The sequence below is a fragment of the Schistocerca nitens genome, chromosome 8 (genome assembly GCF_023898315.1).
Source record: "Schistocerca nitens isolate TAMUIC-IGC-003100 chromosome 8, iqSchNite1.1, whole genome shotgun sequence".
In the NCBI taxonomy this organism is placed as follows: Eukaryota; Metazoa; Arthropoda; class Insecta; order Orthoptera; family Acrididae; genus Schistocerca; species Schistocerca nitens.
The window spans coordinates 301,900,360-301,926,365 of NC_064621.1; the positions used below are offsets into that span (position 1 = coordinate 301,900,360).

The 26,006-nt window shown below is 42.6% G+C and overlaps 1 protein-coding gene across 1 annotated transcript in view; it reads left to right on the plus strand.

The window, feature by feature from the left end:
- LOC126199242 (katanin-interacting protein-like) overlaps positions 1-17,694 on the plus strand; it is a 349,391-nt gene extending 331,697 nt beyond the window's left edge. The window contains exon 15 of the mRNA XM_049936035.1: positions 17,232-17,694. Coding sequence (XP_049791992.1) covers positions 17,232-17,367 — 136 coding nt within the window. The 3' untranslated portion in view covers positions 17,368-17,694. The remainder of the gene's footprint in view (positions 1-17,231) is intronic.
- Positions 17,695-26,006: the final 8,312 nt, after the last annotated feature.

Consider the following 26,006-nt stretch of genomic DNA (forward strand, 5'->3'; position numbering starts at 1 on the left):
TGTGGGGTCATGTGCAAAGTTTGTTTTATGAGGTTCCTATAGAGACAGAGGAAGATCTGTTGACATGAGTTCTAGCTGCTGCACTAGAAATTGAGGAGACATCAAATGGGATGGAGAGTGTGTATCCAGGGTGTATAAGTTCCAGGACAACCAGGAAATCCAGGAAATACCCAGGAATTTTGTAGAATTCTGGGAATTTTTCATTATTTTAGTCTTTTGTTAATTTTTTGTAGTTTTCACTGGTAGAACAGATAAACAGCAAAATGTGTCAAAGGCTTCAGGATGAAGACTATGGAATATTTCATAACAGCAGACTGCTTCCGATGAGCGTGAAGTCACAAGTGTTTATGTTATGTTCATTTCTAACAGTTACCAACGGGCTCATGCGCATGTGCATTTGAGTTGTGTAAGAGCAGTGCCTTCTCCCACTTCTGGCTACTTGAAGTGCCATTGGAGTGCTAGCAAGAAACGTTCATGCTACACAGAAAACTTTTTCTGGCACACCCAAGCTGTCAGATTTGTGCCTGCAGAGAGCAGTCTGGGTTTTAGTGGGGAGGAAGATGTTTATGTTTAGTGATTTTGCTGTTTCCTGATGTTGTTTACAGTTCATACATCAGATGAAAACAAAATGGATTTCTGTGGCCGGGAGCTATCAAGTCAATTAAAATGTTTGTTTTCCCCTGTCTGCGACTCATCTTCACTATTTGAAAAGTAACAATCTATCCTTTCCATAATACAGTGAGTAGCTTCATCTGGATATGACATACTGGAAGAATCTAGTGGACACACTTCCTCACCAAGCTGAATCCATTATCTGTACTACGTGTGCTGTTTCACATCATTAGCATGATGTCTTCTTGGGATGGCCAAATTTTTGTCTGGTGTGCTTACGAGGTTGTCAAAGTTGGTGTCCACAACAGTCGGTCCATTTATATACGACAACAAAGTATACAACTTGCGTAATATTTGAATAAAACTTCTTTCATGTTGGAACAGCTAGGGTGTTCATCATCTACTATTGTATAAGAATCCTTTTAACAAGTACATAGTAATAAGTCAAACATATATAATGCATAGTGTGAGAATTATCATTACTCCAAATGAACAGGGCACTGTTACAATTTGATGTACTGTCATTGCCAGAAGTAGAGCAATCTTTATACAATGTAAAAAAGCTTCCAAAATAGAAGTTTTATTGTTCAGATCATAGTTGATACAAACCCTGATTGCTAGTTCAGGAAAGTTATATTGCCATATTTAGATCACTGGATACATGAATTGCAAAGCCACACATGTGATACATTGCCATGCTGTTTATCAGCAATGATGGCTGGAGTTGGATGCCAGTACTGCAACAGGACATCCACTGATGGGTGAGTATGTACAGCGATGCAATATTTGTCAAAAGGGCCCAGGTCATATGAAGGAGCGTTATGGTCTGGGGAATGTTTTCATGGCATTCTCTATGTGGTCTTGCCATTCTGGAAGACACAGTGGATCAACAGCAATATGCATCTGTCCTTGGGAACCATAACCACCCCTACAAGATTATTTTTTCTTTGGCACGATGGCATCTACTAGCAGGCAATGCAGCATGTCACACAGCTCGCAGTGTATGTACACTCTTTGACATAAAACTCGACCGGCGGCCGGCCACTTCAGAGGCGAAGTCCGCGCCGATCGCGACATGGGACAAAAAAACTGGCCAACTCGCTAATTCTCTAGTCCGGTTATCTGCATAATCTGGCAACACTGTAGACTGCGGCACTTCCTGGAGGAAAATTTGTCCCATGATAGAGAAACCCTAGGCTGATTACGCCTGTAGTCTAGCGGTAGCGTGCGTTGTTTCTGTTCATAATGTCAGTGGATCGAGAGCAGCTGGCATAAAATATTTTTATAGCCTCTTCTGTCTGAATGCTGAAGACGCGAATGTAATGGTAGTGCAGATTCAATCTATTTCGCTCTCTGACACACCGATGTCTAAATTTTATCCAGTAACCATTTTGCGGCAGATTTCCTGCAGACTGTCCTCCTCTGGACGCCGTATGCGGCAAAGCTCCGGGATCCATTTGCTGGCTACTGGCAGCGGCCGTGGAGACAGCAGCGGCGCTGCACTCCCCCGTTCTTTATCGAAAGCGCCTGCTACCGCTCATCGCTTTTGATGATTTAAAACGCTTTATTATTAAATGTTGCTCCACAGAAAATTTCTACAATTTCCATTCACGCTCAAAAGCAACGGAGACAGACGCTGTGATTAATTTTATAGACTGGGACGAAATTAAACCACCTCACAACTTTCGATGAATTTATAAATGCGTCATACCTCGTTTCTTTTCCTTTCAAACTCAATTATGTGTGCAATTTTTGGTCAATGTTCCGATGTTTTCGTCAAGCCAGAGTGAGCGTCTGTGGTGTAAAGTGTATTACAGTTCTTGTTTCATTCCTTATGGTAAGTCTATCCAATAAACTGTGTGAATACCTTGCAATGCATGCTCTGTAGCAGTGCAGGAACACTGCACATTTGGAGTTCAATGTACGGGTTCATGAAGTATTTAATGTTGATCGGAAGTGATAGTGAAGGTCATCAGATTTAAACCAGAAAAAATTGTCATTTTGGAGGTTTCAGAGAACGGAAATGAACTGCTAACGCCGGTGTTAGAAAACGTCTACAGTTAAATGCTATTGCAAAAATTTAGAAGAAAGGAACTATATTAATCAGCATGTGCACTTCATAAACAACCTCCTGACATGTTAGACCTATATGACGAACAAAGCTCAAATTTACATCGTTGACAGTCGGTTTGAATCTTTTCAGGATCTATTTTACAGTGAAGTACCTTGGCATTTGCAAAGCAGACATCCATGATATTAACTTAATTTACTAAGTCGAAATCGGACGAAGATAGATGTTTAAAGGCATTATTCAGATTTCGTATAAGGAACTTTTACTAGCAGTTTGCAACTCCATTAATTAAAATGGAAAATAAAAGGTTGTAGTCAGCGGCTTCCACCGAGATTGGAACTGCTATGTCATACAGTACGACCAATGCACTGCACAAGGGAACCTCTTTTTTTTCAATTTTGCTTTTTTTCTTTTATTTTTTTTTGACGATTACCACTTTTTTCTCTCTTATTTTAAAGCCCCTTAGGAAAATGGCACTAACAAAAGAAACTAAGTGCCACCGCCACTTTTCATCCTATTAAAAAAAAAAAAAAAAAATCTTGTCCACTTCAGGCGTTGGCTCCTGACTAAACCTTCCCCAGAGAGCTGCCTATATACCAGGGGAACTACGGGAACTCAAGGTTAGGGCTATCCTTACAAACAAAACAAAATCTTCCTTTTTCTGAATTTTATTTATTTATTTACTTATTTTTTAATTGTGTAATTGATCAGATGCCTTCTGCGCCCCGCTGGTAATATGTTGAGTCACGTCTCCTTGAAATTGATGTGTTCCGTTCAATAGTTCAGATATGATCATTGGTTCAAACAATAAACCTTCTTCACTCTTGGCTTAACACATTCCAGCTACGAGGCGGGTCGTGGAAAGCACTCCGAAGGAAGTTCGAGAAAAACTGTCTGTATTTAGGGTGACGGACAACGACTTAATGACGATTGTTGAGGTATATCCAAAAATCGAAAACAGAGTCTACTGTTTGTCCAAATAGGTAGTGAATGGCATGTCCGCGAATCCAATTCACAGCATTGGTCTTTGTCCGAGGAAAATAGTCACGTCCCGGAACTAATAATGAAAGGGGAGTATTCCGATTAAGAATGTCCCGCGTTAGAAAAGCCACAATACGACGAATAACCTCTGAGCTAACGACACACTGCCGACAACAGACAGACTATAGTCACTGCGATGTTGCCTGAGCCTCAAAACGCAACCTTAAAACACACAAACAGGTGTTACTTATGTGAAGAACGCTGTTCTTGGATTCCAGAAATTAAATATACTTTCTAAGTGTCTCATCTTACAGTGGATTATATCGTACGAGTCTGTACCAAGGAGTGATTAGAGGACCTGCTAGACAGCTGATTTATGCCGGTTGCATGCGAATCAGGCGAAATGCAATTCAGGTCGTTCGGATACTTTTGAGCACGACTGTACATCTCGAGGTGAAAACGTACGAAAATGCACACCTGCACTTTTGCGAACTTCTGTTTTATTTTCGCATCCATACTGTTGTGAACCCACCACCTGGTATCAATACATTACATTATCATCATCACTCCTGGAAATTGAAAAAAGAACACATTGACACCGGTGTGTCAGACCCACCATACTTGCTCCGGACACTGCGAGAGGGCTGTACAAGCAATGATCACACGCACGGCACAGCGGACACACCAGGAACCGCAGTGTTGGCCGTCGAATGGCGCTAGCTGCGCAGCATTTTTGCACCGCCGCCGTCAGTGTCAGCCAGTTTGCCGTGGCATACGGAGCTCCATCGCAGTCTTTAACACTGGTAGCACGCCGCGACAGCGTGGACGTGAACCGTATGTGCAGTTGACGGACTTTGAGCGAGGGCGTATAGTGGGCATGCGGGAGGCCGGGTGGACGTACCGCCGAATTGCTCAACACGTGGGGCGTGAGGTCTCCACAGTACATCGATGTTGTCGCCAGTGGTCGGCGGAAGGTGCACGTGCCCGTCGACCTGGGACCGGACCGCAGCGTCGCACGGATGCACGCCAAGACCGTAGGATCCTACGCAGTGCCGTAGGGGACCGCACCGCCACTTCCCAGCAAATTAGGGACACTGTTGCTCCTGGGGTATCGGCGAGGACCATTCGCAACCGTCTCCATGAAGCTGGGCTACGGTCCCGCACACCGTTAGGCCGTCTTCCGCTCACGCCCCAACATCGTGCAGCCCGCCCCCAGTGGTGTCGCGACAGGCGTGAATGGAGGGACGAATGGAGACGTGTCGTCTTCAGCGATGAGAGTCGCTTCTGCCTTGGTGCCAATGATGGTCGTATGCGTGTTTGGCGCCGTGCAGGTGCGCGCCACAATCAGGACTGCATACGACCGAGGCACACAGGGCCAACACCCGGCATCATGGTGTGGGGAGCGATCTCCTACACTGGCCGTACACCACTGGTGATCGTCGAGGGGACACTGAATAGTGCACGGTACATCCAAACTGTCATCGAACCCATCGTTCTACCATTCCTAGACCAGCAAGGGAACTTGCTGTTCCAACAGGACAATGCACGTCCGCATGTATCCCGTGCCACCCAACGTGCTCTAGAAGGTGTAAGTCAACTACCCTGGCCAGCAAGATCTCCGGATCTGTCCTCCATTGAGCATGTTTGGGACTGGATGAAGCGTCGTCTCACGCGGTCTGCACGTCCAGCACGAACGCCGGTCCAACTGAGGCGCCAGGTGGAAATGGCATGGCAAGCCGTTCCACAGGACTACATCCAGCATCTCTACGATCGTCTCCATGGGAGAATAGCAGCCTGCATTGCTGCGAAAGGTGGATATACACTGTACTAGTGCCGACATTGTGCATGCTCTGTTGCCTGTGTCTATGTGCCTGTGGTTCTGTCAGTGTGATCATGTGATGTATCTGACCCCAGGAATGTGTCAATAAAGTTTCCCCTTCCTGGGACAATGAATTCACGGTGTTCTTATTTCAATTTCCAGGAGTGTATATAATCATTTTGATAGTGCACTTGATATTATAGATGAGTAGGACACAAGACAGGACATAGATAATGTCCGTTTGACGTCAACAGTGTGTAACATTTTACTTTTTTTGAATAGGACAATATTCCTCTCCAATAATTTTTAGATTAGTTACAATGAACTTACGCTGCAAGAGAATTCGCTTGTATTTTTCAATATGTGGTCTGTTGTCGGTTTGAAACCTTCCATTACATCGGCAACGTAGTGCAACTCCACCGAGGGCTGTCTGGAGTAGGGTGGAGATAGCAATGTGAAAGTTGCGAGCTGTCGAAGACGATCTTCATATTCCTAATGCGATTAGGACATCGTATACTCTTGACGACGTTTAGTGCCTGTGCGGTCAGTCACCCAATTTCAGAATTCATGTTGAGTAATCCTGCTAAATTCCCATAATATTGTCTTTTTATATTGATGAGTAATATGGATAGTCGTCACGTTCATGTGCCGTCTACAACGCAAATTTAATGTTACTATCCTAGGAACTAACCTGCAATACGTTTTGTATTTCATAATCGGAACTATCTGCATTAACCATCATCAGAGCAATGTCAGGGAGCAGAATGCAGCAGTGCCTTGGTACCTACCTGGGGACCTGCTTGAGTCGTGTTCTAAGAAAAGGGTAGTTGCTGGTTCACATTATATTACACTAGCGAGAAGTACCGACTTTTCCTTTTCTCTGTAAACATCCAGAACTAAATTCAGTAACTAAATGCTAAGAATATATTTGCACTGTGCCAACTCAAAGATCAATAGATATGGATATAGATATAAATATAGATTTTTATATTTAAAGCCATTCTCGTTCTGAGTTGAAATAAACATCATTCATTATTTGCTTGTTCTTGTTATGACTGTTATTGTCATTCTCTCACTCGCAAGAGTTTTTACATTCCTATTTGGTATTGATGCACATGAAGAGTGGCTATGAAAGAAGGGAATACTGAATGTTACGTCATGCAGAATACACTCATTTACTTCGGCTCCTCGTGATCAACGCTGCAGGAGAAGTGAGAACATAAAGTTGACAGTGTGAGGACAGACATGCTGGCACAACTCTGCAACTACACAGTGTTACCAGATAAAATGGTGCTGCGGAATCGAAAGTGTAGTACGGACTTTACCACAGTAGCAGACAGCTGCTAATTTCGGATCGTGACCGTGGATTACACTTCGGTCAGTGCTGGTTAGAGTGTTGCAACTGTAAATGGAAGGCTTTGTTTGATAGTCTTGTGCTGATGCTGTCTGAATAAATTATGCCATTGGATAAAAAGCGGTTTAGTTTTGAGACCTAACACACGAGGGGGGAAGGCACAGTGGTCTGCTTCAGGAATTCCAAGCAATAAAACACAAAAAACAACCCAGGAAGGGTTCGAACAGCTACTTTCATGCAGAGACATGCATTTGGAATCTGTTCATCGTTACGGGGTCAAACAAGAGGGTAACATTACTGAAACAGTGATTGGGCTACTTAGTATATAACATAGCATACAGATTTCAAGGAGGAATCGTATGAAGACGCAGACTTCCTCATTATCAATATGTGCGGCATATCTTTCGTGTTAACGAAAGTAATATCCCACTTTACCTCTTCTTACGTCTCAAATTAAATGAATGCCATGAGGAATCGAATATTTGTTGACTGCGTCTCTTCTTGCTTCCATCCTTACCAACATATTTCTTCATTCTCATAGTAATCATGACAGTCTATGTGTATGCTGCAAAGGATTGCACGTGGACAAATTCGACATCGAGGTGCAAAGCGTTTAGTATCTTACATTATATTCAATTCGAATACGTTTACAATGTATTTTTACTTTGTTTGTATCTTTAGATGATTATGAACGTTACGGAAAATTATCTCACATGCTTTATGTTGAATGAGAAACATTGAATGACCCGTTTTGCTTTCCCTACATTGAAATGATATAATGTCGGCGTAAACAGCTTTCTTCCACGACGGAAGCTGAAACTTGTATCATTCTGAATTAATGATAATTGAATGTCTCAAATGTATACATAGCCCACAAGGCGACGTCAGAAACCATCAGGGGAGAACGCCGCATAAAAACCAAATGTGCGCGCGCGTCTCCACTCTGAAGAACCGTATCGGAGAATCACGGCAAGCATTTCTCTGAAGAGCTGCCTCGTAAGAGCCGAGAAATGGCAGCGTCATAGCAAGTATTTGTCAACACTCTAATAGTGCATTTACTTCTGGGTGTAGGCCGGCGTTACCTCGCTAAATTCACTTGACATTCGTTTTCCACATCGAAGACTCGTACGATATAATCCACTGTAAGATGACACAATTAGAAAGTATATTTAATTTCAGGACTCCAAGAACGGCGTTCTTCACATAAGTAACACCTGTTTGTGTGTTCATTCGGCAGGACGACGGTGCAATCCCACGCCCAGCCATCCTGATTTAGGTTTTCAGTGATTTCCCTAAATCGCTTAAGGCAAATGCCGGGATGGTTCCTTACAAAGGGCACGGCCGATTTCCTTCCCCATCCTTCACTAATACGAGCTTGTGCTCCGTCTCTAATGACATCGTTGTCGACGGGACGTTAAAACAGTAATCTCCTCCTCCTCTGTTTGTGTGTTTGAGTTTGCGTGTTGAGGCTTAGGCAACATCGCAGTAACTATAGTCCGCCTCTTGGCGCCAGTGTGTCGTTAGCTCAGAGGTAGCTGGAATGTGTTAAGCCAAGAGTGAAGAAGGTTTCCTGTTTGAACCAATGATCATATCTGAACTATTGAACGGAACACATCAATTTCGAGAAGACGTGACTCAACATATTACCAGTGGGGCGCAGAAGGCGTCTGATCAATTAAAAAAATATATATATATAAAAACAAAGATGATGTGACTTACCAAACGAAAGCGCTGGCACGTCGATAGACACACAATATATGTGTGTCTATCGACGTGCCAGCGCTTTCGTTTGGTAAGTCACATCATCTTTGTTTTTAGATATATTTTTCCCACGTGGAATGTTTCCCTCTATATATATATATATATATATATATATATATATATATATATATATATATATATATATATATATATAAACAAAGATGATGTGACTTACCAAATGAAAGTGCTGGCAGGTCGACAGACACACAAACAAACACAAACATACACACAAAATTCAAGCTTTCGCAACAAACTGTTGCCTCATCAGGAAAGAGGGGAAGGAGAGGGAAAGACGAAAGGATGTGGGTTTTAAGGGAGAGGGTAAGGAGTCATTCCAATCTCGGGAGCGGAAAGACTTACCTTAGGGGGTAAAAGGACAGGTATACACTCGCACGCACACACATATCCATCCACACATATACAGACACAAGCAGACATATTTGAAGACAAAGAGTTTGGGCAATGATGTCAGTCGAGGTGGAAGTGAAGAGGCAAAGATGATGTTGAATGACAGGTGAGGTATGAGTGGCGGCAACTTGAAATTAGTGGAGATTGAGGCCTGGTGGGTAACGGGAAGAGAGGATATATTGAAGAGCAAGTTCCCATCTCCGGAGTTTGGATAGGTTGGTGTTGGTGGGAAGTATCCAGATAACCCGGACGGTGTAACACTGTGCCAAGATGTGCTGGCCGTGCACCAAGGCATGTTTAGCCACAGGGTGATCCTCATTACCAACAAACACTGTCTGCCTGTGTCCATTCATGCGAATGGACAGTTCGTTGCTGGTCATTCCCACATAGAATGCATCACAGTGTAGGCAGGTCAGATGGTAAATCACGTGGGTGCTTTCACATGTGGCTCTGCCTTTGATCGTGTACACCTTCCGGGTTACAGGACTGGAGTAGGTGGTGGTGGGAGGGTGCATGGGACAGGTTTTACACCGGGGGCGGTAACAAGGATAGGAGCCAGAGGGTAGGGATGGTGGTTTGGGGATTTCATAGGGATGAACTAACAGGTTACGAAGGTTAGGTGGATGGCGGAAAGACACTCTTGGTGGAGTGGGGAGGATTTCATGAAGGATGGATCTCATTTCAGGGCAGGATTTGAGGAAGTCGTATCCCTGCTGGAGAGCCACATCAGAGTCTGGTCCAGTCCCGGAAAGTATCCTGTCACAAGTGGGGCACTTTTGTGGTTCTTCTGTGGGGGATTCTGGGTTCGAGGGGATGAGGAAGTGGCTCTGGTTATTTGCTTCTGTACCAGGTCGGGAGGGTAGTTGCGAGATGCGAAAGCTGTTGTCAGGTTGTTGGTGTAATGGTTCAGGGATTCCGGACTGGAGCAGATTCGTTTGCCACGAAGACCTAGGCTGTAGGGAAGGGACCGTTTGATGTGGAATGGATGGCAGCTGTCATAATGGAGGTACTGTTGCTTGTTGGTGGGTTTGATGTGGACGGACGTGTGAAGCTGGCCATTGGACAGGTGGAGGTCAACGTCAAGGAAAGTGGCATGGGACTTGGAGTAGGACCAGGTGAATCTGATGGAACCAAAGGAGTTGAGGTTGGAGAGGAAATTCTGAAGTTCTTCTTCACTGTGAGTCCAGATCATGAAGATGTCATCAATAAATCTGTACCAAACTTTGGGTTGGCAGGCCTGGGTAACCAAGAAGGCTTCCTCTAAGCGACCCATGAATAGGTTGGCGTACGAGGGGGCCATCCTGGTACCCATGGCTGTTCCCTTTAATTGTTGGTATGTCTGGCGTTCAAAAGTGAAGAAGTTGTGGGTCAGGATGAAGCTGGCTAAGGTGATGAGGAAAGAGGTTTTAGGTAGGGTGGCAGGTGATCGGCGTGAAAGGAAGTGCTCCATCGCAGCGAGGCCCTGGACGTGCGGAATATTTGTGTATAAGGAAGTGGCATCAATGGTTACAAGGATGGTTTCTGGGGGTAACAGATTGGGTAAGGATTCGAGGCGTTCGAGAAAGTGGTTGGTGTCTTTGATGAAGGATGGGAGACTGCATGTAATGGGTTGAAGGTGTTGATCTACGTAGGCAGAGATACGTTCTGTGGGGGCTTGGTAACCAGCTACAATGGGGCGGCCGGGATGATTGGGTTTGTGGATTTTAGGAAGAAGGTAGAAGGTAGGGGTGCGGGGTGTCGGTGGGGTCAGGAGGCTGATGGAGTCAGGTGAAAGGTTTTGCAGGGGGCCTAAGGTTCTGAGGATTCCTTGAAGCTCCGCCTGGACATCGGGAATGGGGTTACCTTGGCAAACTTTGTATGTGGTGTTGTCTGAAAGCTGACGCAGTCCTTCAGCCACATACTCCCGACGATCAAGTACCACGGTCATGGAACCCTTGTCCGCCGGTAGAATGATGATGGATCGGTCAGCCTTCAGATCACGGATAGCCTGGGCTTCAGCAGTGGTGATGTTGGGAGTAGGATTAAGGTTTTTTAAGAAGGATTGAGATGCAAGGCTGTAAGTCAGAAATTCCTGGAAGGTTTGGAGAGGGTGATTTTGAGGAAGAGGAGGTGGGTCCCGCTGCGACGGAGGACGGAACTGTTCCAGGCAGGGTTCAATTTGGATGGTGTCTTGGGGAGTTGGATCATTAGGAGTAGGATCATTTTTCTTCGTGGCAAAGTGATATTTCCAGCAGAGAGTACGAGTGTAAGACAGTAAATCTTTGACGGGGGCTGTTTGGTTGAATCTGGGAGTGGGGCTGAAGGTGAGGCCTTTGGACAGGACAGAGGTTTCGGATTGGGAGAGAGGTTTGGAGGAAAGGTTAACTACTGAATTAGGGTGTTGTGGTTCCAGGTTGTGTTGATTGGAATTTTGAGGTTTTGGAGGGAGTGGAGCTGGAAGTGGGAGATTGAGTAGATGGGAGAGACTGGGTTGGTGTGCAATGAGAGGAGGTTGAGGTTTGCTGGAAAGGTTGTGAAGGGTGAGTGAGTTGCCTTTCTGGAGGTGGGAAACCAGGAGATTGGATAGTTTTTTGAGGTGGAGGGTGGCATGCTGTTCTAATTTACGGTTGGCCTGTAGGAGGATGCTCTGAACAGCCGGTGTGGATGTGGGAGAGGAAAGATTAAGGACTTTTATTAAATATAGGAGTTGACGGGTGTGTTCATTGGCTGAGTTGATGTGTAGGTGAAGGATTAGGTGGGTGAGGGCAATGGATTGTTCAGTTTGGAACTGCTATAGGGACTGATGGAAAGAAGGGTTGCAGCCAGAGATGGGAACTTTAAGTGTGAGTCCTTTGGGGGTAATGCCAAATGTCAGACAAGCCTGAGAAAATAGAATATGGGAGCGTAATCTGGCTAGGGCGAAGGCATGTTCGCGGAGGGAATGTAAATAAAACTTAATGGGGTCGTTGTGGGGGTGTTGTGAGGGTGACATGGTATTAGAAGGTGGAAAGTGTAACATGAGGCTGAAATGAAAATGAAAATAAAATATATATGGGGAGAGATAAAGGTGAACTAGAAAGCAACTGGAGATCTAGTATGAAAAAACGCGAAAAAGTGTTGGTTAAGTTGATCCTGTGGTGAACTTGGGTTGGTAGATAGCGATGTGCATAAAGGTTAGGTGGTTGTGTTGCCGCTAAAACACGTTAAAGGACGGAGAAATTCGGGAAAATTTCGAAAAAACGTGTAAATGTATTAAAAGGAGTGGTGTTGTGGTGAAAGGTTACGAAAATGGGGCTAACAATTGTCTGACGAAGAAATAATGACGTTAAAAACTGTGGGGAGCGGCTAAAAATTATCAGTGATGTGCGAAAAACGGAAGTGGAAATAAAGTGAAAGTTATTAGAACTAGCCGAAATGGTTGTTTAATACGTGAAAGCAGCTGTTATTGAACTAGAAACGGTGGATTTTATAGCAGCGGTAGTGTTGAAAGCGGAAAATAAAATTTTTTTGGTTATGGTTTGGAAGTGGGTTACGTATTGTTGAGTATATATAGGCGGGATAAAATTGTATAGTAGATTACGGTAAAAAGGGGAAGGTGAATAAAAAGTGAGACTACTGGTAAAAACAGAAAGAGAAAATAAAGAGAAAATAAGACGACAGGAAAGATTTCGAAATGCAACAGCGACAATAACAAACCTGGAACCACAACACCCTAATTCAGTAGTTAACCTTTCCTCCAAACCTCTCTCCCAATCCGAAACCTCTGTCCTGTCCAAAGGCCTCACCTTCAGCCCCACTCCCAGATTCAACCAAACAGCCCTCGTCAAAGATTTACTGTCCTACACTCGTACTCTCTGCTGGAAATATCACTTTGCCACGACGAAAAATGATCCCACTCCTAATGATCCAACTCCCCAAGACACCATCCAAATTGAACCCCGCCTGGAACAGTTCCGTCCTCCGTCGCAGCGGGACCCACCTCCTCTTCCTCAAAATCACCCTCTCCAAACCTTCCAGGAATTTCTGACTTACAGCCTTGCATCTCAATCCTTCTTAAAAAACCTTAATCCTACTCCCAACATCACCACTGCTGAAGCCCAGGCTATCCGTGATCTGAAGGCTGACCGATCCATCGTCATTCTTCCGGCGGACAAGGGTTCCACGACCGTGGTACTTGATCGTCGGGAGTATGTGGCTGAGGGACTGCGTCAGCTTTCAGACAACACCACATACAAAGTTTGCCAAGGTAACCCCATTCCCGATGTCCAGGCGGAGCTTCAAGGAATCCTCAGAACCTTAGGCCCCCTGCAAAACCTTTCACCTGACTCCATCAGCCTCCTGACCCCACCGACACCCCGCACCCCTACCTTCTACCTTCTTCCTAAAATCCACAAACCCAATCATCCCGGCCGCCCCATTGTAGCTGGTTACCAAGCCCCCACAGAACGTATCTCTGCCTACGTAGATCAACACCTTCAACCCATTACATGCAGTCTCCCATCCTTCATCAAAGACACCAACCACTTTCTCGAACGCCTCGAATCCTTACCCAATCTGTTACCCCCAGAAACCATCCTTGTAACCATTGATGCCACTTCCTTATACACAAATATTCCGCACGTCCAGGGCCTCGCTGCGATGGAGCACTTCCTTTCACACCGATCACCTGCCACCCTACCTAAAACCTCTTTCCTCATCACCTTAGCCAGCTTCATCCTGACCCACAACTTCTTCACTTTTGAACGCCAGACATACCAACAATTAAAGGGAACAGCCATGGGTACCAGGATGGCCCCCTCGTATGCCAACCTATTCATGGGTCGCTTAGAGGAAGCCTTCTTGGTTACCCAGGCCTGCCAACCCAAAGTTTGGTACAGATTTATTGATGACATCTTCATGATCTGGACCCACAGTGAAGAAGAACTTCAAAATTTCCTCTCCAACCTCAACTCCTTTGGTTCCATCAGATTCAACTGGTCCTACTCCAAATCCCATGCCACTTTCCTTGACGTTGACCTCCACCTGTCCAATGGCCAGCTTCACACGTCCGTCCACATCAAACCCACCAACAAGCAACAGTACCTCCATTATGACAGCTGCCATCCATACCACATCAAACGGTCCCTTCCCTACAGCCTAGGTCTTCGTGGCAAACGAATCTGCTCCAGTCCGGAATCCCTGAACCATTACACCAACAACCTGACAACAGCTTTCGCATCTCGCAACTACCCTCCCGACCTGTGCGAGTGTATACCTGTCCTTTTAGCCCCTAAGGTAAGTCTTTCCGCTCCCGGGATTGGAATGACTCCTTACCCTCTACCTTGAAACCCACATCCTTTCGTCTTTCCCTCTCCTTCCCCTCCTTCCTGATGAGGCAACAGTTTGTTGCAAAAGCTTGAATTTTGTGTGTATGTTTGTAAAATTCTGAAAAAGGAAGATTTTGTTTTGTTTGTAAGGATAGCCCTAACCTTGAGTTCCCGTAGTTCCCGTGGTATATAGGCAGCTCTCTGGGGAAGGTTTAGTCAGGAGCCAACGCCTGAAGTGGACAAGATTTTTTTTTTTTTAATAGGATGAAAAGTGGCGGTCGCACTTAGTTTCTTTTTTTTTAGTGCCATTTTCCTAAGGGGCTTTAAAATAAGAGAGAAAAAAGTGGTAATCGTCAAAAAAAATAAAAGAAAAAAAGCAAAATTGAAAAAAAAGAGGTTCCCTTGTGCAGTGCATTGGTCGTACTGTATGACATAGCAGTTCCAATCTCGGTGGAAGCCGCTGACTACAACCTTTTATTTTCCATTTTAATTAATGGAGTTGCAAACTGCTAGTAAAAATTCCTTATACGAAATCTGAATAATGCCTTTAAACATCTATCTTCGTCCGATTTCGACTTAGTAAATTAAGTTAATATCATGGATGTCTGCTTTGCAAATGCCAAGGTACTTCACTGTAAAATAGATCCTGAAAAGATTCAAACCGACTGTCAACGGTGTAAATTTGAGCTTTGTTCGTCATATAGGTCTAACATGTCAGGAGGTTGTTTATGAAGTGCACATGCTGATTAACATAGTTCCTTTCTTCTAAATTTTTGCAATAGCATTTAACTGTAGACGTTTTCTAACACCGGCGTTAGCAGTTCATTTCCGTTCTCTGAAACCTCCAAAATGACAATTTTTTCTGGTTTAAATCTGATGACCTTCACTATCACTTCCGATCAACATTAAATACTTCATGAACCCGTACATTGAACTCCAAATGTGCAGTGTTCCTGCACTGCTACAGAGCATGCATTGCAAGGTATTCACACAGTTTATTGGATAGACTTACCATAAGGAATGAAACAAGAACTGTAATACACTTTACACCACAGACGCTCACTCTGGCTTGACGAAAACATCGGAACATTGACCAAAAATTGCACACATAATTGAGTTTGAAAGGAAAAGAAACGAGGTATGACGCATTTATAAATTCATCGAAAGTTGTGAGGTGGTTTAATTTCGTCCCAGTCTATAAAATTAATCACAGCGTCTGTCTCCGTTGCTTTTGAGCGTGAATGGAAATTGTAGAAATTTTCTGTGGAGCAACATTTAATAATAAAGCGTTTTAAATCATCAAAAGCGATGAGCGGTAGCAGGCGCTTTCGATAAAGAACGGGGGAGTGCAGCGCCGCTGCTGTCTCCACGGCCGCTGCCAGTAGCCAGCAAATGGATCCCGGAGCTTTGCCGCATACGGCGTCCAGAGGAGGACAGTCTGCAGGAAATCTGCCGCAAAATGGTTACTGGATAAAATTTAGACATCGGTGTGTCAGAGAGCGAAATAGATTGAATCTGCACTACCATTACATTCACGTCTTCAGCATTCAGACAGAAGAGGCTATAAAAATATTTTATGCCAGCTGCTCTCAATCCACTGACATTATGAACAGAAACAACGCACGCTACTGCTAGACCACAGGCGTAATCAGCCTAGGGTTTCTCTATCATGGAACAAGTTTTCCTCCAGGAAGTGCCGCAGTCTACAGTGTTGCCAGATTGTGCAGATAACCGGACTAGAGAATTAGCGAGTTGGCCAGTTTTTTTGTCCCATGTCGCGATCGGCGCGGACTTCGCCTCTGAAGTGGCCGGCCGCCGGTCGAGTTTTATGTCAGAGTGTACATACACCAGAATGAGTTTACCATGCTCCCTAGCCACCAAACTCCCCGGATTAAAACCGAGTCGAGAATCTGTAGGACTATGTCAGTCGGGCTGTTTGAGTCATGGATCATCAACCAAGGAATCTAATGCTGCTGGCCATGGCATTGTAGTCGGCATGCCTCCACATCGCTCTCAGTACCTTCCAGAACCTCATTGACTCTCTTCCTGCATTTCTGCATGGCAAAAGGGAGTTTATTCAGGCTTTCGACAGATGGTCACATTAATGTGACTGGACTGTGTATTTACACATTCTGGATAATTGTGGGGTGGCCTGTCTAAGCACTTTACTTGGTGTAGACAATTTACATCAGTGGAATAATTTAAGAACTTGTTCAATTTCCTAATTTTAATGTTGCACCTAAGACTAATGAAATCAAAATAATCCACAAATCATGATTGAAGATGATGAAATATGTTACCAAATAACCAATCACACTCATGAATGTTTGAATTAGAGACAAGTACCAAAAACAAAATCAATTAAAATTTAATTTTTATTCCTGTATTTTCTGTGGTGTTTTAGAGGGTCTAGAGTATAAACGCATCCATCCAGGTGTAATGGCGCCCTTGACAGTCACTTGGCTGGAGGCTGGCTGAAATCCCCACCTGACCTTTCAGATTAGGATTGTCCATAATTTCCTAAATTGGTAAAGGCAAATTCTACAATAATTCCTTTGTAAAATACGCAACTGATTTCCATTTCTGTCCTGATACAACTTGAATTTGAGCTCCAACTATGAGTCTTATTAATGATGCGATGTAAATGCGTACATATTTAATGATTTATTGGTGTACCCATTTATTGGTGTACCCTTACTCACTATGCTAGAACCGGGATACCAGGATTAAATACATTATGAATCTGACAAATCTGTTGTAGTAAGTGCTATCTTTTTTGTCGGATATATTCATTAGAAACATTTTAGAGAATACTAACTTGTGTTCTCATTATTGGCAACAATAATCATGAATTATCTGCTTCCGTAAATGGACATTTCACACTGTAAATGGTCAATAGAATCTCAATTATATTTTCAGAAAGCTCTTTTCATTTTGCAGACATAAAGGCCATGGCCATCATGTTCGTCTTCTAAATGACTACAAACGAGTAACATCAGGAGGAAGTTCTTGTACCTCTGCCGACCCATCACTCCGGCCTGTGACCTCTATCATCCACAGGGAAATGGAAGATTAGAGGCCAACTGATCTGGTTAAGTGTTCAGCAGCTGTTTATTTCTTCTGTGAAGAATTGTCTGGGCATTTTTGTTTGTTGAGGTTTGTGTTCCACACATTCTGGAATCGCATGTATCCATTTGTAAGTATTCACTTCAGTATGTGCCTTACTCATAAATCTTCAGGAAGAGAAACAGCTGAGTTTTCTCAGTTAGAAACTTATATATATACTTTATCTGTGTTTTTCTATTAGGGAGTAAACACTACCAAGATGAGCAAATGAACTCAAGTATTTTATGTGAATATATTCAGCCCGAGCAAGCTGAAAATGTTACATAGTAATTGCAAAATGTACACATATTTACGAGCTGAATTAAATTTAAATGTACTATGGTGATTTTTACAGATTGATTCTTCCACAAATTTCTGAATCCCAAGTAGTCAGAAAAGCTCTAACAAATTAGAAACACTTTGTTACATTTTTTTAAAAATAAAGAAAAAAAAGGAAAGAAAAAAAATAAACCTATTTTCAGTACAGTTGAACAGGCAGCTTGTGGAACAGTCAAGAAAATCAGATTCAGATTGAATCCACACATCAGATTAATGATGATTGGTCTGATACACCAGTCAGCCTGGAGGGGTTTTAGAGTGTGTTTCACACTTTACCCACATGCTGGATTGGTTATCCCTCTCTCATTAGAAAACATAACACACAAACAGTTAAGATATGAATACATGCAATAGTCTTTGACACATGTTCCATATTATTTTTCTTCATTGGAGTAACTAACCTGTCATGACATGAAGACACTACACTACAGTATACTGTACAAGTACTCGTCACGCTCTTCCACACTGAGACACCCCTGACTCTCAATAACAGTTCAAAGGAAAGCAACAGCACACTGCCTCATTAGGACCTTGTCCATGATGGCAATACAGGATCCTCACTTCTGTTCCCAAAGCTCATTTCCTGAGTGTGGAACTGACTTGACTTTTGGCAAAGTTTCATACAGTATCCACCATTAAGTCATTTAAACCTTTAAAAAAAACATGTAAATTATTGGATGGAAAAATGTATAAAATAAGAGAAAGGCAACAACTTACCTACAGAGTATTGCTGCATGGTGCTTAGAAACAAATGGCAAGACGGAGGTGAAGAATGGGATAGGGAAGGATGCTTGAGGCCAGTAGGGGGTGGATGGGTAGTGTAAGGCAAGCCTTTTGTCAGGTGACTCAGCAGCTGCATGACAGGATGAAAAGATCAGAGGGTAGAGCATAACAGGGGTAGCAGGAAGGTGAAGGGGAGGAGGGAGGGGAGGAAAGGAGAGAACATGGTGGTGAAGAGGGAGACAGGGAGGGGAGAGAGTGAGGGAGAGGAGTTCTTTTGAGCTCTTGCTCTTTTTCTGGTTGAAGTACAAACAATAATACATACACACACAAGCACACAGACACCCAAATGTCCACACTTGTGGTATCAGTGAAACTGATTATTGAGACTCAGTTATCGAAAGAACCAATTATCGAAAGTAGTTGCCAGGGTAGATGGAGGTGGGGATGGAGTAGGGAAGGTCACATGAGGCAAGGAGGGGGTACTGGGTGGTGTGATGCAGGTCTTTCACAAGATGACTCAGAGGCTGCACAGCAAGATGAAGAGTTCAGAAGGTGGAGCATACCGGATCAGATACTGAGGGGGGAGAGGAAAGGAGAGGAAGGTGGTGGTGAAGAGGGAGACAGGAGGGTAGAGATTAAGGGAGAGGGGTTCTTTTGAGCTCTTGCTCTTTTTCTAGTAGAAAACACACACACGCACACCACAGATACCCAAACTTCTACACTCATGGTAGCAGCGGGACTATTTATTGAAAATCAATTATCGAAAGTAGTTGCCTGGTTAGATGGGGATAGGGAGGGAGTAGGGAAGGATGGATGAAGCAAGGAAGAGGGTAGCAGAGGAGTGTGAGGCTAGTCTTTTGCCAGGTGACTCAGTGGCTGTGCAAAAATGAAAGGAGTTCAGAGTGTAGAGCCTATCAGGGATAGTGGGAAGGGAAGGGGGTGGGGGAAGGGGGTGAAGGGCATGGTCATGGTGGTGAAGAGGGAGACATAAAGGGGAGAGTATATGTGAGAGTGGTTCCTTCAGGTTTGTGCTCCTTTTCCAGGAAGAGTACACACAACATTGATTGTCAAAAGTAGTTACCTGAATAGATGTAAGTGGAGAGAGGCTAGGGAAGAACACATGAGGCAAAGAGAGGGGAGATGAGCAGTGTGAGTCAGGTCTTTTTCCAGATGATGCTGTGGGTGCATGTTATCGAGAAGCTCCATTAAAAAACAAGTAAGTCATATGGGTAACTAAAGAAATCAAAATCTCATATAAGATGAAGAGGAAAATTTATGTAATGGTCAGTGTAAGTCAAGAATCGACATCACTTGCATGCTACAAAAAATAATGTAGTATTTTAAGGGAAACCATTAAAATGCCCATAAGTATGCGTGTCCTGACAGAAATAAATAATGTAGGTAATAAGATTAAAACTATGTGAGACATTGTGAAACAGGAAAACAGACAGATTCTGTAACAACTAAACTAAATAACAATGAAACTAAATAACAATGTTGGGACTGATAATTCACAAATTGCAAGTACTTTCAACAGTCACTTTCTAAATGTAGTGCAAATATAGCAAGAAATGTTGCAGTTGAAGAAGGAAGAGAATATGTTAAAAATGTCATTCCATAAAACTTTGAGCAATGAGAAGTAGCACCAACATCCTCCATTGAAATTAATGCACTTGGGGGGGGGGGGGGGGGGACTAATGCGGGGCTGATGAAATTTCATACTGATTTCTGAAAAGTTGTTCCGGCGTACTAAGTAATGTTCTCAGTGATATATGCAATGCATCACTGGCACAGGGATTTTTTTTTAGATAGGTTAAAATATGCAATTGTTAAACTTCTTTATAAGAAAGGTGGCAAGACAGACTCAAAAAGTAATGTTCTCATGATTAGTCCCATACTTAAATGGAAACAGTTTACTTAGCATATCACAGTTTGGATTCCAGAAGGATTTCTCAAATGAGAATGTTATTTATATATTAACTCATCAAATAGTACAAGCCTTAAATAATAATATATCAGTAGATGGCATTTTTTGTGATCTTTCCAAGGTCTTTGATTGTGTAGATCATGTTACTCTATTTGAGAAAATGTCCGACCCTGTTAGCTAAATGCTGAGTGCGATGGAGTGTCATACCTAATGGCCCAGGTTCGATTCCCAGCTGGGTCGTGAATTTTCTCTGCTCAGGGACTGGGTGTTGTGTTGTCCTTATCATCATCATTTCATCCCCATTGACACACAAGTCGCCGAAGTGGCGTCAACTCGAAAGACTTGCACTAGACGAATGGTCTACCCGATGGGAGGCCCTCGCCACACGGCATTTCCATTTCCATTTGAGAAAATCATGTTGTATGAAATTGATGGCTTTACACACAGCTGGTTTGAATCATACTGAATAAACTGAATGTAAAATGTTTTGCTGAAGAACTCCTGACAGTTTCAGAAATATAGAAAACTGTAGTGACTGTGGAAAGATCACAAAGGGAGTTCCACAGGGTTCAATTTTGGGTCCACTCCTATTCCTTATACATATGTATGACCTTCCACTTAACATTCAACAAGCAAAATTAGTACTTTTTGCAGATGATGCCAGTTTTATGATAAATCTCATTAGAGAGAAAATGACAGAAGAGTTAGTAAATGATATTTTCCAAAGAACGATTTAGTGGTTCTCTGAAAATGGATGTTCCTAAAATTTAAAAAAAAAAAAATGAAGGAAAAAAACGCTACATTCAGTTCTGTACAACAAATAAAGTCATACCAACAATTGATGTTGCGCATGAGTAGCAGTCAGTAAATAGGGTAGAAAGCTCCAAATTTTTGGATGTTCATATTGATGAATACTTGAACTGGAAGAAGCATGTTACTGAGCTTCTCAGACAACTAAGTTTAGTTACTTTTGCTGCTTGTATAATTGCTAATCCTGGAAACAAATGTATGAACCTACTGACACGCCGGCCAGGGTGGCCGAGCAGTTGTAGCCGCTACAGTCTGGAATCGCGCGACCGCTATGGTCACAGGTTCGAATCTTGCCTTGGGTATGGATGTGTTTGATGTCCTTAGGTTAGTTAGGTTTAAGTAGTTCTAAGTTCTAGGGGACTGATGACCTCAGCAGTTAAGTCCCATAGTGCTCAGAGCCATTTGAACCCTACTGACACATTTTTCTTATTTCCACTCAGTAATGCGTTATGGAATAATTTTCTGCAGTAACTCATCACTTAGGAAGAAAGTATTGAGTGTAAAACAGTGAGCAGCAAGAATAAAATGTAGTGTTCATCCATGGACGTCATTGAGGTACCTCTCCAAGGAGCTATACATTTTAACTGGTTTGTCACAATGAATATATTTTCTAATGAAATTTGTCGTAAATAATTCATAACAATTTTAAAAGATGGAAAAATTACTTTTATTACTCATCATTAAAGCTATTGGCTCAGAAAGTAGTCCAACAAAATGTTATGATTATTTTCCCAATAATATAAAATGTCTGACAGATAGGAGAGCATGTTTTAAATCTAATTTAATACCATTTCTCTTGGATAACTCCTTCTATTCCATTGACAAATTTCAATTTCAATACTGGTAGACAGTAAAAAAAAAAAATTAAGTGTAATTGCATTAGTAGGAGTTGGCTCTGAGCACTATGGGACTCAACTGCTGTGGTCATAAGTCCCCTGCATTAGTAGGAGTAAAAATAATAATGTGCTCATTAATAGTAACACTAATCGTGTGTGTGTGTGTGTGTGTGTGTGTGTGTGTGTGTGTGTGTTTGGTTGGGTGGGTGTGCTAATTAATAATGACACTAGTGTGTGTGTGTGTGTGTGTGTGTGTGTGTGTGTGTGTGTGTGTCATTGTTTCATGTAATAGTTATTTTATGCTTGACTTCTTTCTACACTATTGTTCTCATGTTCATTAAATATCATTCTATGATACAATACAATATACATTGCATTTGGTCAACATTCAGTGAAATATACTGCATAAGATCTGATGATGGCAACATAGTTTGCTGAAACTAGTCATCACAATTAATGCCGTACAATAGTGTACCTGGCTGTTTAAAGTTGTACTTCTGTCTGTGTATAAAACTTTACTCACAATGTCTGTTACCACCTTGTTTATTCAGAATTTTCAGTCTTTTAAAATTAAAAAAAAATCTTTTAACTTACCGATCATAATTCGGGGAAATTTAGTGAAATTAGATAGCTTTAATTAAAAACATGCATCAGTTACCCTTTGACAGTTGTTACACATTGAACAAATTTAGAACTACATGCATAGCTTTTTACTTTTTCGTTTTGCAATTGTCAAACTTTTATCATATACTACCGAGTACAAACAAATAATTACTAATCACTTACCCACCCCTTTCACTGGTCAGCTTTCCAAAATTACTTGTGACAATTCTCTCTGGCCTCAATATGAACATTACACCGCAAAACACAAATCAGCTTGCCATTCCTCAAAGTGTCGTGAAATTGAAATATGTGCAACACAATAGTTCCTCGAAACTCATCTTTACAAGAGTCTTTTGGTCCATGGCATTCTCAATATCCCATCACACTTCTAACAGAAACTCATTTATAACACTGTTATACCACACTCTTCAACATAACCACTTCCTTTGGCGGGATTGAAACCTGGATCACTCTGTTTGAATGATCACAATGCCTCAGAATATGCAAAGGTTGACAAACCATGTGTATAGTCAACAGCCACTTCCCATCTTCTTCATCCATGATGATAAACCTCAATCCACCTGCCTTCCTTGACTTGCCACGTACCCAATGTCAGCATACGCACAGAGTCCAAACACTGTCTCACCTCATCCATCTCACCTGCAGGCCCACTCCATACACCTCTCTTGTTATGTGTGCAGTGGAACTCGCCTTTGCTGTAGGGAGGCCACTCTCTGGTCAAGGCTGAATCCAACGATTAACTCCCACATACCACAGTGAATTACTCTGGTAACACCACGTATGTGCCTCACAGATGATCAAAAGACAAATGACCATATCTCATGGTTCAACTATATTACGAAGCTCGACATACCCCAAAAAGTAGCCTTTGTCACTATCTACATAATTTCAAAGATTAACTATGTTACACAAGTGCTGCAAATGCTACAAGAGACGATTAAATGAATTGTGTCAGCCTTAGGCCATTTTGTTACTTGTGGATATATTTTTACAGTTGAGTTTGATATGCTGACACTTGCCACACAACATGGATTAAATCTAACAGATGTTCAGAACAAGTCGTGGGCATTATATGTGTATAAACCACAGAAACAGTGCAGGATGTCACCCAACAGTTTAACAGCTCACTTGTTAAACCATGTAATGCCAGAAAGTCTGCAGCCTCCAATTAACATGCATGATATTCGTAATCACCTGTTTCATTTGAAAACCTTTTCAGTTTAGTTACATCCAGCCCAAAATCCCTGAAACGTTGCTCGTGACAGTGATGACGACAATTTGCAAGGAGCTGTAGAGGCACCACAGTTTAAGATAGGAAAGTTAGATTCAGTGCAACATTTCTGAGTGCACAAGTTACAGCCAGGTGCGGGCCGGTTGACAGTAAGTTACGCTGACCAGGGCTTGCGAAGTAGAATGGAGGCCACAGGGCCGTCGAGCAGCTGAAAAGAGTAAATGCAGCGGTTTGCATGGCGCAGGTTACAGGCAGAAGGGGCCCACTGGTGCAACCTAGGTGTAGTGAGTACGTGACTCGGAGCGGTGTGTTAGCAAAACAGAGGCGCACAGCCGAGTATAAATAGATGCCGTTTTCTAACGATATTCATTCAAGTGTGGCAGCTCTCCTGGATGGCGGGGCGTCTCACACCACCAGCTACATGCAGCAGCAGAGATGGGGCACCAGCGTCCCTGTCAACGGGTTTTGTAAGGGTGCTCGATAAGACATGGGAAATCGTCAGGACATCCAAGCACATCTGATGACATCATTGAGTTAGTGCGACAATATTTTGTAAACAGATCTATGAAATTGACCCAGCATGCTTCTCGTGAACTGCAAATCCCACATATGACTGCTTGGTGAGTGTTGATAAACTGTTTGCATTTGAAACCATATAGTTTGACGATCGTACAAGCAATAAAAGACACCAATAAAATTGCTTTTGTGCAGATATGTTAAATCGATTACATGAAGATGAACATTTCTTGGACCAAATCATCTATCCTGATGATTCAACTTTTCACTTAAGTGGCAAGGTTAACACACATAACTGCAGTATTTGGGGCAGTGAAAATTCACATCAAACATTGCAACATGTTTGTGATAGCCCTAAACTGAACGTTTTTTGTGCATTGACTAATAACAAAGTGTACAGCCCCTTTTTTTTCCATGAGAGAACCATTAATGGGATAGTGTATCTGGATATGTTACAACAATTTTTGATATTGCAGATTGATGAGGATGACCAAGAATGAAATGTTTACTTCATGCTAGATGGTGCACCACCCCACTATCTGGCTGACATCCGGGATTATTTCATTGACTGCTTTCCAGGTCAGTGGATTGGTCGTGATGCGCCAATTGCACGGCCCCCACATTCACCGGACTTATACCACTTGATTTTTTTTTTATGGAGATTCATCAAGGATATCATGTTTGTAACTTGTGTGCTGGCTTCTCTGCTTGAACTTAGAGCAAGAATTTACGCCGATAATGAGCAAGTTACACCTGCAATGCTACAGCGAGTCTGGGAAGAAATTAACTTCCCATGGGATGTTTGCAGGATAACAAACAGAAGCCACATACAACATCTTTAGTTTAAGGTAAAACAACATGATTCTTTTTTCCCTCTAAAATAACACTAAACCTAGCTCTATATCTTCTTTCAATAAATTTATATGAATTTTTAAAGTTGTTAAATCCTTTTTGAAACACTCTCTTTTTAGGCAATGTGAGCATGCTCTCCAGACCAACACAAACTTCCATATGATATAATAGTGCAGTTCTTGTGTTGTGAAGAAATATGATGCAATGTGCTCTCAGACATGCATCATGTCTGAAGGAACAGACACTATGGCAACTACAGCTACTATGAAAAGCATGAAATATGTTTGCAGTTGCAAATGAACCACTTACAGCTGTATAGTGGAGTGGCAACAATGAAAATTTGTGCTGGACCGGGACCGTAACTGGATTCTCCACTTACGCGAGTGGTGCCCTTAACCGTTTTGGCTATCCAAGCATGACTCATGGCCAGACCCGAACTTCTGTATGTCATCGTCCATGTGTCATATTTGTACTCGTGCATCCAATTACTGTTATTCCCATATAGGGGTCCCAGTCTGGCACAAATTTTCACAGTTGTCATTCCGTTATACAGCTGGAGGTGGTTCAAATTTGCAAGTGCAGGTGCATTTCACGTCAAACTTCCATATGCCATACACCTATTTATTTCTTCTCATAGGTTATGAATTCATTTATCCACATTCATACATATCATGATGCCCTTGCAGGGTTTTAGACTCCAAGACGACAAGAGGTCATAGACTATTGTTGTCTTTTTCATCGCAGGCAACTTT